Below are 18676 nucleotides of genomic sequence, written 5' to 3'. Positions count from 1 at the left end.
TTTATTCTACTATTTAAAAAGTTTTGATCATTGTTATTATTATTATTATATTCTTTAGGATTTAAAGAAGGTAGTTTGAATTGAGATGACGTTATGGTGTTATCTTGCATAGGTGGTGGCTCCGTTGGTGGTGGTGGAAATTTTAATAAACCTACAAAATGAAATAATAATTTCAAAAAATTGTTAAAAATATTATTATTATTATTATTTTAAAACGTTATCGTCATTTTATTTACCACGTGGACCACCACCAGGATTTGTAAACATTCCCATCATCGTGATTGAACTCTGCAGTTTGTTAGGCTGCTTATTTGTACTCTTAATAGTAGTAGTATCTTTGGTACTATTTTGAAATTGTGCTGGCCTGAAATTTGGCCGATTAGGTGGTATGCTTGGTCTACCATTAGAAACGGGATTCGCTGTGTTAGAATTAACGGTTCTCGTAGCTGCGACAGGCCGTGGAGCAGGCCTTCCGGCTGATACGTTGGGCCTAATCGAAGAAGTCTGATCGTTTTCTCTTTGATCCGTATTATCGATTGACCTTACGTGACTCACTGGATTGTACGGTTTTCCAATTGCACGTGAAGTTTGATTGCTTTGAGCGTTATCCTTGTACGTATAAAAATTCATGGTTGTTGATCGATTCGGATTTGGTTCTAAGTACCATAAAAAATTTCATTAACATATAAATATTCCTGCCTATGTCTTTTGTTTTTTATTTATTTATTTATATGTATATATATATTTAAAATTTTTTTTGACTTAAATTACAAATACTTACTCGTAGTACTCGGCAAACCTGGTCCAATACTAACGTTCAAGATTTTTCCACTTGATTTCAGTATTTCCTTTTCGCCATAATCGATTTGTGTGAACTTTAATTGTCTTGTTCCTCCACCACCCCAACCTTCTTTCTTGACCTTGTATTCTATACTGCGGAAAATAATATAACATAAAATATTTCCGTGACACTTACTATGTATATGTATATAGAAAATAATAATAGTAAAATACTTACTTGTTATTGAATCTTATTATCAAAGCATGTCCAACTTCCTCCATATATTTCTTACTGAATAAGGATAAGAATTCCGTCTTGAAGACTAATTCCAATAGACTAGCATAATCTTCTTTAGTGTGTATAACAACGAAGTCGTCTTGAAGCGTACTCAAGGACACGTGACTGATTTGATCGAAGGATAATTTTCTTTTAATTATTTCCACGGTTCTACCTTTTTCTGGTCCCTTCTTGATTTCTTCTCGACCGATCAAATATAGAAACTTACCTGTCAGCACGAGATCTCTTCTGCATACCTACGATTAGAAACGACAAAGCTAATCATTTTGTTGTCTATACCTTAAGTCACGATATCTTAGTTCCTTTCCTTAGCCATTATTATTTCTCATAACTGAGAAGAGAATAGTTATTTATCTCTCACCTTAAACCTTCTGTCATATTTCTTAATAATTTCTGCGAATAAGACCTTCTCTCTCCTACCAATCAAATTCATCGTCAATGGTTTAGCCTCCATTCCTATATAATCACCTACAAAGTTTCTATTCAAACTTGCTCGTCTTCGTTCCTTGTGACCGAACAACAAATCAGCCGCTTCCTGTTTTTGCTGGGCTTGTCTCTTTCGTGTAAAATATTTCTTAAATGCTTTCTGGATAATTCGTGCATACAAATTGTATTTTCGATCTCTTGCTTCTTCCAACATGAAAAGCTGGAAGAGTTAATGATAATGTTGGTTTTGTTAATAATAACTTGCGGATCAAGTTGATAGATCGAATTTTAATACGTTAATTAAGTCGAGTCAAATTCTATTAGAACTATGATTGTTATTTTATCGATATCAAAAAACAAATATAATTAATATTATCTATAAATATATACATATATATATATATATATATATATATATATATATATATATATATATATAGTTCGATATAAAAATAGTGTGTGTGTCCAGAAATTATTAGATAAATAGATATTTTAATTTAAATATTGCCAAGAAACCATGTCGATGCGATTAAAATGTAGTAAGAGTAGTAGTAAGTAAATAACAGTAGTAAGAGAGTGATAGTTTCTTACCTTACCTTGCACCATTATTCTGCACTTACGTGTAATAATGGTGTAAGATAAGCGTAGGGTAAGCGCTTACTCTGCACTTACTTTAGGTATTTGTTTCAAGTCTCTACGAGTTTTAGTTCCGGGGATATTCCCATGCATTAAAAGACATGGATATTGATAATATAGAAAAAAATTATTTGTTCGGTAAAAAAGTAATTTATTTATTAATTAATAATTAATTTATTATAATTTTATAATTTAGTCGCAACCTCAATTCTTCTTCTCTTTTGTGGCAAAATCTGGTAGATTTCGTTTATAAGAATTTGTTTACAGAAATTGTTTATAACATATTGTTAATTTATTATTAACAATAAGATGAAAAAATAGAGAAAAATCTGCTCTTTAAAATGGTACTTGAATCAAGTTTCTACGATTTTTACTTCCAGAGATATTCCTATATAAAGGTAAGATGTTACGTTGACCTATATAATTTCATTCATATCGGGTCGGTGACACACTGACCTATATAAATTCCGAGAATTTACGCGGTCCTACTACTACTACTACTACTATTACTACGAACAGCTGTACTATGCAAATTATGAATGGAAATCTTTTGAAGATGATAACTTCGGAACGGAAAGTCGTAGAGACTTGAAACCAACACCATTTTCAAGGGTAATTTATTCTTTATTTATTTAAATATTGCAATAATATTGTTATGATAAAATCAATTTTGTTAATAATTATTAAAATTGAATTTTTTCTTTTCTTTCGTAATAAGGACATAACTATAATAAAATTATTTAAATTTGTATTATAATTATATAAATTTTATTTTGTTTGTTTAAAATAAAGGATAGAAGATTTATTAATAGTCGGCAATATATAAAATCAAAAAAAAATAAAACTCGAAAGACTTTTTACGTAATAAGGACATAACTGTGAAATATCTCTTAAACTAATAATTTTTCGATTTATATGAATTAATATTGTTTTATAGAAATTGTTAAATTGTATCGATCAAGACAATCAAAAACATGATTCTTTGTTAAAAAATTCAGTTGACCTTCATACGCTCTTTACACGTTGCGTACAAAAAATTATTGATATTATATTATAACATCCTTCGTATCGTATGATCTTTGTGAACCAAATTTTTTCCCCATATCACTAAATATAACTATAAATTATATCACTAAATATAATTTCCCCATATAACTAAATATAAAGGTGATCAAAGTCATTCTCCCATATATGTATATGTGTGAGTAATAAATAGGTGGTGTAAGTTATTTTTGATGATATATATAATAATGATCAATAAATTTAAACGTATTTGATTAAATTGATAAACGAAAAAGTTATTTGTTGATAAATTCTAATAATTTTCAATAGACTTACTGTTTCGGGTGCTTTGATGAATAATTTGGATCTTCCAAGCTGATATTGCGATCTATCTATGTTAATACTTCCAAGTATGTATTCCACACCTCGCTTCTCGTCCCCTGACCAACGTGGCCATGTTTCTTTCGTAAGAATTGCATATCTGTGGAGAAACTTGGCAAAGGGCCTTCGATAGGCAAATCCAGCTCTGCGCACTCTGATGTTCTCTTTTAGACCCAGATACTCGACCTAGGATATTGTGGAATGAATAAACGTGTTTTCTCTTAAGTACTCTATGTAGATATGTATGTGTGTGTGTCTGTATCCTAGCTTGATTAATTATATCGATTGAAATTGTTAGTTAAAAAGAAGGAAATAAACCTTACCTGATGTTTGACTCTGACCTGATCCCAATCCCTAGGTTTCTTCGTTTCATTTGGTTTTATACATCGAATGTAATGTGGTGTACATCTCATCAATTGTCCAACCAAACGGCTAGCTTGAGTTCTTATTTTATTTCCAGCTGTGGTTGGTCGAGATTTTTGTAAAGTCTTCGTTTTGTAACTATCTTTTTCAGGTGGATATAGAGTACGGACCAAAGGGCTGAAACAAATATATTTCAATTATAAATTATTTATATAACCATAACTATGACTAGAATATTCGCGAAGTTTTAGAAAAAGTTATAAATTCTTTCTGTAAAAAAAGTCGCTGAGAATGAGAACGATGTAAATTCTTTTGGACAGAATAAATATCATTTCTATCCATTGTTTTAACAAACAACATGAGATGTCGGTGAAAAAGCTAGCTAATCTATTTCGTTACTTCCAGTTTCTTCACTTTGTCATTTTTTACTCTCATCACTCTCTCATTCTCAACAACATCATAGAGATCGCACCCACACGTGTTAATTAAAACATTTTTACTTTGAGAACAAATAATTTTTTTCTCTGATATTTTTTTCGTATCGTTAAAAACAACAATGATATTTTAAATGCTATAGTCAAATGAAACACCTTGTACATATAAATATACGTATATCACTATGAATTTACTTTTATGGCTGGCATAGAAATTATGTCTTTCTCCATACTAATATAAATTAATAACACGTGTATCATCTAAACATTTCTTAACTCTCCGTTCGTAGTTTCTTACTTTGTACTTGTCTGCATTAGTTCTATCAAGTCTAGGAAAAGCACGTCGCGGTTTTTATCGCAGAATCCATCGACTGAGTAGGATACGACACCGGCATAGTGAAGAATGGCGAAACCCTCGGCGGTGTTTTGAAAGTGTGCGTGCTGGTTCGCCGCAGCCGTCAGTTTCTGTAATATGATTAGTGATAATAATTCATCCATTACACACGTTCATCTAATTTTTCTTTGTGAAGTTGACTTTCAATAAATATAACGAAAGAAAAATTTTTTAAATATTTGCTTTATCTTACTTTTTTTATTTTTTTGTTTAATTAATGAATTTAATCAATTAATACAAAATCCAAATAGAAATTTAGATTCGATTTCTTAAATTTTTTATGTAACAGGTTGTTTTTTTATTTATTGATTTTATTAATTTTTATTTAGCTCTAAATCATAATTACATAAAATCCTATAATTATCTCACGTTTTTAGTAATAGAAAAAAAAGAAAAAAAAAAGAACAAAAGAAAAATTTATTTCTTTTTCAATGAAATATTATTCGCTAATTCTTTCATGATTTTATTTTATTTTTTGTTTCAATTTGTTCTGCAATAAATATTTATGAAACGTGTACCTTTTGTAAGCCAGAATCAGCACCACTACTACTACCGTGAAGCGTTGCGCAAATATCATCGAGTACCAAAAATAATCCCGGTGGTCGTTTGCCTTCCAATAATTCAACTACTATAGCATTGTTGAAATATTCTATGGGTGTCCAACGTATATTTTCCGCCACGTATTCTTCCTGTAAACAAACAAATGATATAAGAAAAAAAAATTTAGATTATTTTTAATTAGTAATTAAATTTAATTTTAATTTTAATAAAAGATGTGTTCATTTGCTCATATATTTTTAATGAATGAAAGAATCATATATATATTGTATATATAATATCGCATTAAAATAAAATAATAATAATTCTTTCGTGAAAACTTTCTTTAAGAAAATCATTAGTGAAACTTTAAACTTAAATTTATTTTCAACTCTTATTCATCTTATTTATATAACTTTTAATTGAATAAATATTTTGAGAGGTCATTTTATAAATTGAACACCTAGTATAAGATCGTATATCTTTCACATACGATTCAATGTAATGTATCACGTTTACTCAATGCAGAAAGAAAAGGCTTACGTACATAGAAACGTGATCATAGATCATTTTTAAAATCGTTTCGAATCACGAAAGATGAATATGCAGTTGGATTAATTAGTACGGAACAAATATAATAATTATTGCTATTTGATTAAAGTAAGGAAATTCATTTAAACATTCGAAAAAAAAATAATAAATTTATTTACATTCTTATTTATTTTTTATATATACTTTTTAATTTTTAATATTAAATATTAAATTTGTTAATATTAATATATATATAATAATTTTCTAATTGAAATATAATAATATTAATTTATATATAATATGTATTAATATATGTACAATAATTTTGAGATAATCCTTACGAATATATATACATAATAATGAAATTTATTAAGAAATAACTCAACTCGTTTGTTTTGACATTATAACGAGCCTTAATTAACTTTACGTGAATTTAGTAAGAACGTTTTCTCTTTTCGCTTCCGCGAACGTCAAATTACTAGAAAATTCTTCATTCATTTTGCGTATCATTGGCCGTTCTCGTACAACTAGATGGAAATTTCTCTTTCGCAATTACATCTTTAACTTGTACGAGTACAATTAAGTTCATTTTATTTGTATACGTCTTTATGTGTGTATATTTCAGAGAGGCAAAGAGAGAGAGGGAGAGAAAGGAGGTATTATTCGAAACAATCATGAGGAATTAAGTTTCATTGCGTATAACGATTGTTTCTATACTGAGTAATTCGAGTCAATTTATCAAATTGTTATAAACATTTTTATTCTATGTTGATTTATTCAGAATTTCATGAATTCATTCCTTTATATTTTTTTAATGATGAAAGAGAAATTGTGAAGTAACAATGATTTTATACGAATATATTTATATATGCATATTTATTTAGTTATTTATTTAGGTTCCATATATATTTAGATAATCAGAATATACATACACACATATATATATGGATATATATATATATTAGGTTATTAGGGAATTGGCTATTATATAAGTCTATTTAAATATGTCAACTATTATAAAAATATGTAGCTTACTTTTTATACTATATATGTTACTTACCTACTTATATAATACCCAAATGAAAATTTGTGATATTTATAAAAAATATGTTAGCAACATTTCTTGTTGTTTAGTAAAGTAGTTAGGTCGATCGGAACGTCTGCTCGTTCTACTTTTAAAGTACGGTAGCGTGCAGCGACAATAAGATGGCTTTTACGGAAGTTATAAATCAACTTGCGATTTGAACAAAGACGATCACAGACTCGTTTTTTTTTCTCTCATAAACGATGGGAACGGCATGTGAAAGAGATGAACGACGAAATTCAGGTTGTTCGTTCGAAAATTTATACTTTGTTTCTAATCATTTTTATCAATAAGTACTACTCATTTTTTGAGTATATCCTAAAGATTTAGAATTATTACAAATATGATCTTTTTATTGACATGTAAAATAATTTACATATAAATATATTTTATAATTGAAGAAAACTTTTTTTTGTTATTATTAAATTTACTTCAATAATATTTATATATATATATATATATTTTTGATTTAAGAAAAAACGACGAATAAAATGTTTATAATGTTTTATTAGAAAAATTTGATAGACTTCTAATCAAAAATTTTTTAAATTAATTTTAATTATTCAATCGCATCGATCTTTATATTTTAACTTTAATTTTTTAACATTAAAGGCGAATCAAATATAAAGAACGAATCGATAGAATCGACATTTTAATAAAATGAAGTCTAACACACGTTATGTCTTAAAACTTGCAATAGGTATGGATAAATTCATAAAGTTTTTAGAAAATAGAGAGAGACCGAGAAATAGAAAGATAAATAGATAGAGAGAAAGAAAGGAAGATAGAGACAACTCGAATAACAAACAATTCGCAGGCTCGTTCTTTTGTGTTCTTTAACGCGATTCCAAGACGATCCTTTGCGCGGTCTAGTTGTGACTTGTGAGTCGTTCACAAAGGGATAGAACAGAGACAAAGAGAGAAAAAAGGAAGAGAGAAAAAGAGAGAGAGAAAATATATATGTGTATGTATATATATATATAAAGTGCACATAGAAAAGTGGGACAATTTTTTCGTCGTGGCTTCTAACCGCGTTAACGACTTTTTTTTAAAGGAATCTGTCCTCTTTTGATTCAACCATGAGAATTCTAAGATCGAGCAGTATATCTTTTCTACCCTTTTACTTCTTTTGTTTTCTGTATGATTTACAAAAAAGATATCAAATATAAAACTCTTCAATTAACTTACGTAGTAATATGTAACATACGTATTTATAATGTATTTTAATATAGTTTTATAATCGTTGCTTTCTAACATTTTATTAGAATTGTTCTTCATGATATTTAAGCTTGTCATTTAGTTTCAGGTTATTACTAGTTAAAGTTTTAATGTTTAACTTGTAGATATAATTTTTCTCGGATCTTCTTACACTTCTATTCGAGAATTGATTAGTACAAATTGATGGTTAAATTAGTTCAAAGGAGTCATTTAGTTCGTTTATTCATAGATCCAGCGCATTCTCGTTAAGAGACACGCGACCATCCTCGATGTGACATATGTAGAACATGTTCGTTAACATTTGTCGCATGCAGTTAACCCATTTATCAACACTAATTTGTGTTTAATCTCATACACGAGGGGAGATAAAAAGTGGGGAAAGGAATCGCGAAGAACGGCTGAGAAACGAGTATACATACATACATACGTATATAGCTGTGTATATACGTTATATAGATACATATGCTGTTAATTAACATGATATATATTCTTCAATTACTCCTTGGTATCTACAATATTAATACCCGTCTTATCAAGTAACTCAATGATTCATAAATTGTAATAGACTGTTTGGAAAACGTTAATTAATAATTATGTTTGTTTCTTTATTCTTGAAAAATAAATTTAACATATAATAATTATAATAACAATAATGTAAAATAAATATAACAAAAAAAAAGAAAAATAAATAATACATATACAAATACCAATATAACAATTTAAAAAAGAGGAGAGTACAAAAAAATTGAAAAGTAAAATGAAAAAAAATGATTTATAAATTATTCAATGAATCTTAATGAATCGTTACGTTTATTATACAAAAACACAAATGAATGAGGTAAGAGTCTCTATTATTAAAAATTGACGAAATAGCTTTAGTATAGTAACTCATAAAAAAGAATGTTCACGTACCATGTAACGATAAAACAAAATCAAAAATCTATTTACCATGACACATAAAAAAGAATATAATAGAATAATGTCAGAAACGTTTTTAATGAATCGTATGAAATCAATCATGCGTGTATTACACTTCGCTTTAAAATATCTTTAATACGTTTAGAAAAGATTAGCGTGGGCGAGGAACTATCATTCGATAAACAAATGCAAAGCAATATTGAGAAGAAAACAAAGAAAAATGGTCGAAATCACCGAGTCGACTTTTCATACTATAATATTTCAACTAAACATAAGAGAATAAGAAAGAAGTAAAAGCTTTTATGGTCGTATCTAATCGATGCGAGATAATCGTACGAGGATACTAAATTTGGTAAGCGTTAATTGTTCCTTTAACCTTTTATGTCTCTCCCTAATCAACGCACCATAAGTTCTTATAGAGATACGAGATTGCCGTCATGTCATTATGATAATTATCTTACGCTTGTATACGACTTTATAAAACCGACCAGTACCAGTTTTTGTTGATCGTTAAATGACAAATGCTACAAGGATTCTTTTTTATAATAATTTCTTTAATATTTTTTATTTATTTTATATATTTTTTTAAATATATATACATATATGTATTTCACTATATTTAATATTTAATTGTTATAATTGTTATTATGATTGACAATTGCAATCTTGTATGAGTGTTCGTATAACATAAAATCTTTCAATAAATTATCGTATTGATAACGAAAAGTTAAAAAATTGCAAATGATAAAGAAAAAAAGAAAGATTGATATTTGCAGAAAAAAGAGAAAACAAATAAAAAATATAATAATTTTTTTAATTTTTTAATCATTTTTCTCGTTTTATCGATCAAACGGTCATCAAACGTATTAATCGTATCTAATAATATAAAAAGATGACTTTTAAATTTTGCAAATGATATTTCTATAAAAAAAGGAAGATAAAATAATAAATAAAAAAATTAACGCGTTGCACTGTATTGTACGTATGTTCTTCCTAATTATACCTACGTTTAGTCGATCGATGAATGATAGAAACTAATCGTATCTAATGGGAAAAAGATAATCAATTTTCAAACACGACTTCGTGGCAATTTCAAGAAATTGTTAGATAATTATTGTTTATTTTTTTTAATTTTCTTTTTTTATTTCTTTTATTTTTTTTTCTCTTGTAAGAAAAATATATTCTCAGTAGGTAATTTTCTCACATTATTTCAAACGAATTACAAATTCCACGAGAATTTTATACTTTAATTTGTCCTTGCATGTTTCCCCCCTCCCCTCTCTCTCTCCCTCTCTCTTTCTCTTTCTTGAACTCTCGTAAGTAGTTACTCTTGCCTGTCGAGCATGTTGATGGTTTAGATTCTCGACCTTCCTATGTATATTCTTTTCTATTATTCTTTTGCTCTCAAAGGCAGGAGTATGCGAAAGCAGGTCGATCTGAAAAACACACGCACGAATAACAACAACAACACGACTCTCTTTCATTCTCTCCGATATCGGCATTACACTCGACAATAAAGTGTACGTTCATTACGAGACCAGCCTTCGTATCTGTAATACGAATAATTTTCAATCTCCTCTTTGTTCTTCGACATTCCAGAAGAATCTATCCGTGTTACTAGATATAATTAATTTCTATCATTTATCGTATCGATTCAACTTAGGTATATATGTAAGTATAACGAGAATGAACATTGATTACTCTTTTTAGAATATTTTCTGTGTATGCGTTGAAACAATATTAGATTTTAACATTTTTAAATATACTTTTGTTTTCTATTATAGGACAAATCTGTGTTGGTTTTATGTGTGCTTCTTTCCTCCTTTGAAATAGTATTATAGAGTAAGTATAACAAAAAATTTTACAGTGTGTGTGTTAAAACAATATTAGATTTTAATGTTTTTAAATATCCTTTTTTTCTATTGCAGAACAACTCTATGTGGATGTTACGTATATCTCTTTTTCTCTCTTTCCTCCTTTCAAATAGCTTTATAGAGTAAGTATAAAAGAACATTTCTCGTGAATTTAAAAGAGGATTCTTCTCTCGACAAATTGAATTGAATGGAATGACGCGTGTGGTTCGTTGCTTTTAAACGAGAAAACGTTTTCGCGGTCTGCGTCGAGTTAAGTACTTGTAATCGTCTTGACAAGCATCTTTAAAAGTCCTATCTTCGTTTCGGAGTATCATGTAATGGTTTATCCATGTATAAGAAGTTAAACTTTTCATTCATATACATACATACATACATACATACATACATACATACATACATACATACATACATACATACATACATACATATATATACATAGCTACATAGAGAGATAAAAATTAAATTCTGAAGTAGCTAATTTTGAGATAAACTTTATACGAAAAAAAGGAAACAAAAGAAATTAAATAAATAACAACTTGACTCATCATTGAAAATGAAATATCGTTACATTTGTTTAAACAATTATAATGAAGAAATATAATATATAAAAATGAATAAAATTTTATACCTATGTAGATCGTGCGTGTAATAATTAGAAAATGTTGGTAATAATTAGAACGTGTAATTAACATGATCATCATCATCATCATCATCATCATCATCATCATCATCATCATCATCATCATCATCATCATCGTCGTCGTCGTCGTCGTCGTCGTCGTCGTCATAATCATAATCATCATATTGTAATCGTCGTCGTCATCATTGTACTAAAAAAAGGAGGAAGAATTTCCGGATTTTTTTCTCTTTTTCTTATTCTTCACGTCCATACTTCATGAGTCCAATTTGTACAAGAGAGTACACACGAAAGATCTGGTCTCTGATTTAACTCGCGTTTGTCTGGAACGCGAGTCTCATTCGTAATGCATCGCGGATTGTTCACTGTGTAACAAGCTATAACGACGTCCTCGTAAAGTTTTATCGAACCGAGTAAATGGCGGAACAATGTTTGCCGACACATTCAATTTTATCGAGTATTTTATTTTATTTTATTTTTTTTCTAATAAAATTATTTTCCACTTTGAATATAATCTAATAAGAATAATAATAATAATATATAAAATAATAATAATAAGTAATGACAATAACGGGAATAGATTTTAAATTGTGGCTAACCAATCAAAATATATAATTATTACACGAAATCGTTTTAACGATAAGATGATAAAAGTTTGATAAAAAAATTATAAATTATATCGATATCGGTCACGTTTCATTTAAAATTATGAAGAGAAATTTGAATATATAAAATACTGCAAGTGTATAAAAAATGAGGAATCAGAAAGGAAATATATTTTACCGTATATAAAAATCTCGATGAATGAAAAAAGAAGAAAAAGGAAACAAAAAGAAAAAGAAGAAAAAAGAAAAACTACAAAATTCAAGGTACAGATGGTCGAATCGATACGAACGAGACGTTATTGATTTTTAAGTCATGAATTTAATATGGGATCATAAATTAATCAAAGCCATACCTATGTATATCTATCTACCGATTCATGCAATATATATATATATATATATATATATATATATATGCATGTATACATACATTATTAAATAGATCTTATATAGAGAAATCCCAAATAAATGAATAGATAGATCCTTAATATGAATTCTATTATGTCATCTATACAGATATATTCAATCTTAGGATATAGATTATAGGATAAATCTTTTAAGATTCGTAGATATCTAACTCTAAGATTATATTGATCCTAGGATAGATTTTAAGACATGTAGATCTTCAATCCTATGATCATGTAGATCCTAGGATAGATCATAACATGTATAGATCCACAATCTAAGAATTTTTTCAGTTCTACATCAGTTATATATATATATATATATATATATATATATATATATATATTAATACCATTTAATATACATATACATTAATTATCAATAATATTTTACCATATATGACAACTTTTTTCTTTTTTCGATTTCACATTCATTATCTTTCATTTAGAATCTAAATCGTCACAAATATCTATGATTTCTAGGATAAATTACATAAATCCAAGGATTGAATCTACAAATATTGAACACCCACTATCAACACGTGCTTATTCTCTCTCTTTCTCTCTTTTTCTCTTTCTATTTCTCTTCGATGCACTTTACAGTTAGCTTCTTCTCTTTGAAATACGAACGATTCGCAAACAACCCACTCATTTTATTTACGAGCTAATAAAAACGTGCCCGGCGACGTTCACTCAGCAATTTTCGAACATTTTCATACAACATTTAAATACATCTAATCGTACATGTAAGGATAATCTGCAAAAGCAAGCGAGCAAGCAAGCAAGCAAGTAGCTAGTTCCACTCTCCGAATATTTTATTTGTTCTTTTACGATTGGACGATCTATAATTTTTTTTTGATAAAAAGATAGACAGAAAAAGAAAGAGAAAGAGAGAAATAAATAAAGTGCAAACTAGGATTATGGGCCGTCGACGAGTTATATCGAGAATGCAATTTTTCGAGAGCGTTTACGATCGATTTCGAACGGCTTCGTGGTTGATTCTACTGACCGACTATTCGATCCAATAGTTAACTATTTTCCTTTACAGATTTTATTCTATCTTTTATTTAAATAAAGTTATAAAAAAAGAATATATATATAAATCCTATATATATATATATATTTTAAGATCGGATCTCTACTTATATAGGATCTATTTATAACTATATAAGATCCATTTATATACGATTGATTAATATGTACTATTGAAAAGAAGAAGATAAGATTAAAAAAATGTGAACTGATCGATTTTGACATAAAGATATTTTTAAAGAATGTTTCAAAGCAAACGGATACGTCAAGAGGCTTAGGTTTATTCCTGAACAATAGGGTTTTCTCTTTCTCTTTTATCATGCCTTTAGAGGTGTCGGTAACACGATGGTGTACTTGAAAGAACGTCACGGAAGTGTAACGTACATATATATGTATATATGCATATATATACATAGATTGTATGTACGAAGGAACTCTGCTTTATTTTGAAGGAGGTACGATAGACTACTATACTACTACAGGAAATCCTGCCATTCAGAACAAACGAAATAGGTTAACGCGATTTATTAAGAGATATTCGTTTGTGTCCTACATTTCTTCTTTTTCAGGTTGCTAAGAGAAATAAAAAAAAATCTACGTTCTTTCTTTTTTTCTTAACCTTGATCAGAACAACTCGTGTTTTGTTTATATCGCGCAAAGTAATTTTAAAAGAACATTGAAATGTATTCATTTAATTTCAATATGAATTAATTCTCATAACTTATTGCCATTGAAAAAGTCCGCAAAATCGTGTACATGTACATCTATATATATATATATATGTGTGTGTGTAATATATAAATTTAATACAAAATTAATAAAAGAAGAAGAGAAAAACAAATATTGTGAATTTATAATAATTAACTCGGGAAAGTTGAATGATTGTGAAAACAAAATTTCGTTTGCCATATAGGGTTAACAAAATCATAGCACGTACAAGTAAAAAAGTATATGTATATATGTACATATATAAGTACGTTTCGTGACGTATTAGATGTCACGATGAGAGATAGTAGAATTACATTGTAGTGAAGAAAGTGACGAGTGACTTTCTAAATGCTCCATATTTCAATTTTACGATCGGCATCGTCGTTATCCTCCTTTCTCACCTTCCGTCATTAAGCTTGTTAACGTCAATCTATGGAACGATCAATTGGAGACTCACGTTTAAGGCGAGTAATAGTTAGATAACCGTGCGTTTAATCGAATTCAAATTTACACCTTTATATTGTATATATGCGCGTGTGTGTGTATGTGAGAGTATACACACACACATATATACTTACATGATATACTTCTTTAATGTTTCTTTATAATGAGGATAATTAAGATGTTGTGATAATAGTAATGGATTATTATCCGATTATGAAAATGATCATTGTCGTTTTTATTTTTAAGTGAAATTTATTATTCAATTTAATATGTATATACATCCTATATTTTTTTGCAATGTAATTTTTGTTTGATACTCTATATAATAAATATATATAGAGTATAATAAGTATAGAAAAAAAATCTATACATTTATATATAAAGTAAGAAGAAAAATAAATTATAAGTAATGAATATAGTACATTTTATATAAAATCTATCTTTAAAAAAGTATAGCGAATTAAGAAAAAATAATTTTCACGATCATCGAATATCATCAACGAAAAACTTGCAAATAACAAAAAAAGAAAGAAAAAGAAACAAGTATAACAATTACAGACCAAAAAAAAAACAGTCCAATTCAACGTTGAATAATATATCATTAATAATAATGTTAGCGTCTACTATTAAATAGAATAATAAAATTGCGACAAAATTAAAATGGCAACAGATAAAAATTGTCCTCGGGATGAAACTTACAAAATTTGTGTAACAGTGAACGTGTTAATTAGCTTTCTCGTATACGACGCAATGTACGAGTTAATTAGATCGAGCAAAAACGAGACAGATATGAGTATGACTATATCTTTCTTCGTGGGAAATCTCTTTCTTTTTCTCTCTTTCTCTCTTTCTTTCTATCTCCTTTTATTTTTCTTAGATTATTGTCGTACGTGCGTACGAAATGAGAAGAAATGATCACGGACGAGATAAGCCACGTATTTCGAGTTAACTCAAGAGAGAAAATGTGACTCGCTTTTCCTTAAAAAATTATCTCCTTGGACAGTTAAGTGGCAAGAGTTCAATCGTCTACAAGCGTGTGTGTGTGTGTGTGTGTATACTTTTTTCACCTCCTTACTGGATCACGAAGACTCTCTATTTCTTTTTCTTTTTTACTCTGTGTATTTTTTCTCTTTCTCCCTCTCTCTCTCTCTCTCTTTTTGTTACTCCGTCTACACGTGCATCTCTCTCTTTTACTCTCTCTACATGTGTATTTCATTTGAATGTCCCCCTCTTTCTCTCTCTTTTTTCTTTTTTCTCTTTTCCCATCTTCAGATTTACGTCATTTTCTTGACACATTTGGTCGTTAACCAAAATTAGATTTTTTAAAACTCGACATACTTAAAAATCTGTGCCAATCGATAAATACAATAATAAAACTCTATTTTTGACAATCTCTTTTAAATATCTCATCTTAAATAGTATGTTGACAATTAATGTACGATTTAATCCTTTTCTAAAGATATATCACAAAACATATCTCATATAAAAACATATCTCACAAAATTGTCAAGATATAATCTCGATCTTTTAAATTTGCTTATAAATTTTCGTTGATGTTTGTATTTTTTGATATTTATAAACGAAGTAAAATCTTTTACAAACGAATAAATAAACTTTAGCTCGTATTTATGGGATTTCTTTAGCTCGTATTTAATTAAAACAAATCAGATGATTACATTCTATTTAATGAACGTGGAATAACGCAGTGAACGAATGTTTTTTGTTCACAAATTTTGCTTTGCGCTGTTAAACTCGTTGTACTGAATATGAAAGATATAGAAAGATTTTCTATTTATATCTTCTTCTTTTTTTAACTTCTGTACACGTGTCAATCCAAATTACGTACACTTAATTATCTCTCTTTCTTCGTTATATTTTTCTCTCAAATTAATTGTTATCTTCTTAAAATTACTAATTATTTCTTTAGATTTTCAGCATTATTTTTCATATTTTATTTTTTAGATTTTAATAATTTATTCTTTTTCTGTTTTCTTTTTTGTTCCGATAGCATTTATAACATCTCGATCTAATATCGTTTGATTTCTCTTTTATATCATACTTTTGTAAACTTTTTATTAGACTGGAATTCTTTCTCTTTCTCTCTTTTAAAAATCAAAATTAATTCTTGTTAATTCATAGATTATTTTCACTCATGTAAACGTAAATACATACATACATATAATACACTACATGTATCTTTGAGAAGTTCTATACAAAATCCAATTATAAAAAATACATTTATAGAAATACAGTTCCTTTTCAACGAATATAAAAATCTTTTTATGTATTGAAAAGCGAAGAAGTGGGTCGACAATTGCAAAATGAAATTTTAATATCTCTTTTCTATTTCTCATACAATCATTATATTTATTTGAAATTATTTAAACATCTTAAAAATTGTTCGAGAGGAAAACAAGAAAAAGAAAAGAAAAAAGATTTTATTAGAGAAGAAAATTCACAGTCTTTTAATGAATTAGCGAAACTCTTTTTATCGATTCTTTCTTATCGTCGTTTCTAATTACTCAATTTTATTCGAAACACTGATCGAGTTATCCATGTGTTGAATGTCAGTAATATGATACATATTAATACATATCTTTATAAGTGACTTATTCTGCTTTGATATATCTTATACATTATATATATTTTTTGAAATTTTTTATTAAATATTAATAAATATTAACTTATTATAAATATAATCAAAGTTATCTATCGATTATCTATTTATAACGACTGAAATATTCCAAATTTTAGATATTTAACCAAATATTTTCAAAAATTGATTAAATGTTGCAACATATAATAATAAAAGAATTTTTTCAATAATAAATAAAATCGAAAAATCTACAGAATGTTACAATGTAAAAAATGATCGCGTTAATAACTATTATCGTTCGACAATGAATCATTCTGTTTAATAGATTACATTGTTTCTGCCGTACAATGGATAGAATCATTTATTCACACATACACATATATAGAAACATAACATATGTAATTGATTTATGATAGACTAAGCTAGAAGATATAGATGTATAGACTAACTGCATTAACTGCAAATGAAAAAAGAATAAGAGATATTAAAAGAAAGAAAGAAAGATAGAAAGGAAGGAAGGAAGGAAGGAAGGAAGGAAAGAGAAAAATGAGAAGAGAAAACAGAATGGCTGGTCGAAAGTGAATAAAAGGAAAGCTGAAATAATAAGTGACGCGTCGATGTTTGAAGGAAAACGATGAAGTTCGTCGTCGACGTGGCTTTATTGATCCTAGGAAAAACAAACTAAAAAGAAAAAAAAACAATAAAAAAGAAAAAAACATAAAAGAAAAGATAAGAATCGGATAAAAAAAATACTGTTTCGTTCTCTCCTAATATTTCGCACCTTTTCCTTTTCTTTTCTTCATTATTTGTATTCATTGATAACGATGAAAAAACCATACATGAAAACATTAAAGGAACGTTCGTTTATATTTTCTTTTTCTTCTTCTTTCTTTTCTTTTCTTTTTTTTTTTTTATATTCTAATTTAATATGTTGAATGTAATGGAGGCTCATTTTTACAAACTTCCTTTATAATGTTTTAACAACGTTTTTTTGTGACGTTTAAAAGATTCGCAGTATAGTTCCTAATAAAAATATAAAATCTTAATAAAAACCAATATGCAAAATGAGGAAAAGAATATAATTAATCTATTCCACTGTGCTATTAAGCGACAGATATTAATTATGAAAGATATCAAAATGAACGATACATAAATTTGTTGCAATTTGATTTGGCATTAAAAATTATTTAAAAACTTATTAAAAGTGACCTTAAATTCCTTCTGGACGATCAATTATCGAGGTTTCTCGAGGCTGAGATGATAAAAGCGAAAGATAGAGTCCTACGTGAGGGTAAGTCAAAGTATAATAATAAACACGAGTATGAAACAATGCGGAGGGCAAAGGAAGGGAGGAAGGGAGGCAAGGAGAGAGGG

General features: G+C 28.0%; 1 protein-coding gene and 1 long non-coding RNA gene across 6 annotated transcripts in view; one reads left to right on the top strand and one right to left on the bottom strand.

Annotated features, from left to right (window-relative positions):
• Positions 1 to 18676, bottom strand: part of LOC127066128 (unconventional myosin-Ie-like) — a 59960-nt gene that overhangs the window by 2361 nt on the left and 38923 nt on the right. For 4 of the 5 annotated variants that reach the window (XM_050999481.1, XM_050999484.1, XM_050999482.1 and 1 more), the window contains exons 12-20: positions 5233 to 5403; positions 4619 to 4785; positions 3847 to 4063; positions 3479 to 3709; positions 1440 to 1724; positions 1019 to 1314; positions 782 to 933; positions 237 to 656; positions 1 to 151 (exon numbers count right to left, since the gene is read on the bottom strand). The exon at positions 1 to 151 is cut by the window's left edge and continues 188 nt beyond it. In XM_050999481.1, the coding sequence (XP_050855438.1) occupies positions 1 to 151; positions 237 to 656; positions 782 to 933; positions 1019 to 1314; positions 1440 to 1724; positions 3479 to 3709; positions 3847 to 4063; positions 4619 to 4785; positions 5233 to 5403 (2090 nt within the window). Of the gene's footprint in view, positions 657 to 781; positions 934 to 1018; positions 1315 to 1439; positions 1725 to 3478; positions 3710 to 3846; positions 4064 to 4618; positions 4786 to 5232; positions 5404 to 18676 lie in introns of all 5 variants that reach the window. The other variant, XM_050999485.1, reaches the window with a different exon arrangement.
• On the top strand, positions 10477 to 11198 carry LOC127066153 (uncharacterized). The gene is made up of 3 exons (XR_007782289.1): positions 10477 to 10673; positions 10787 to 10844; positions 10931 to 11198. It is a non-coding gene; the product is annotated as an uncharacterized LOC127066153 (long non-coding RNA).

This window comes from Vespula vulgaris, chromosome 9 (assembly GCF_905475345.1).
Source record: "Vespula vulgaris chromosome 9, iyVesVulg1.1, whole genome shotgun sequence".
NCBI classification, from domain to species: domain Eukaryota; kingdom Metazoa; phylum Arthropoda; class Insecta; order Hymenoptera; family Vespidae; genus Vespula; species Vespula vulgaris.
The sequence above is the reverse complement of the archived record's forward strand: the minus strand, read 5'-3'. Positions and strand labels throughout refer to the sequence as shown.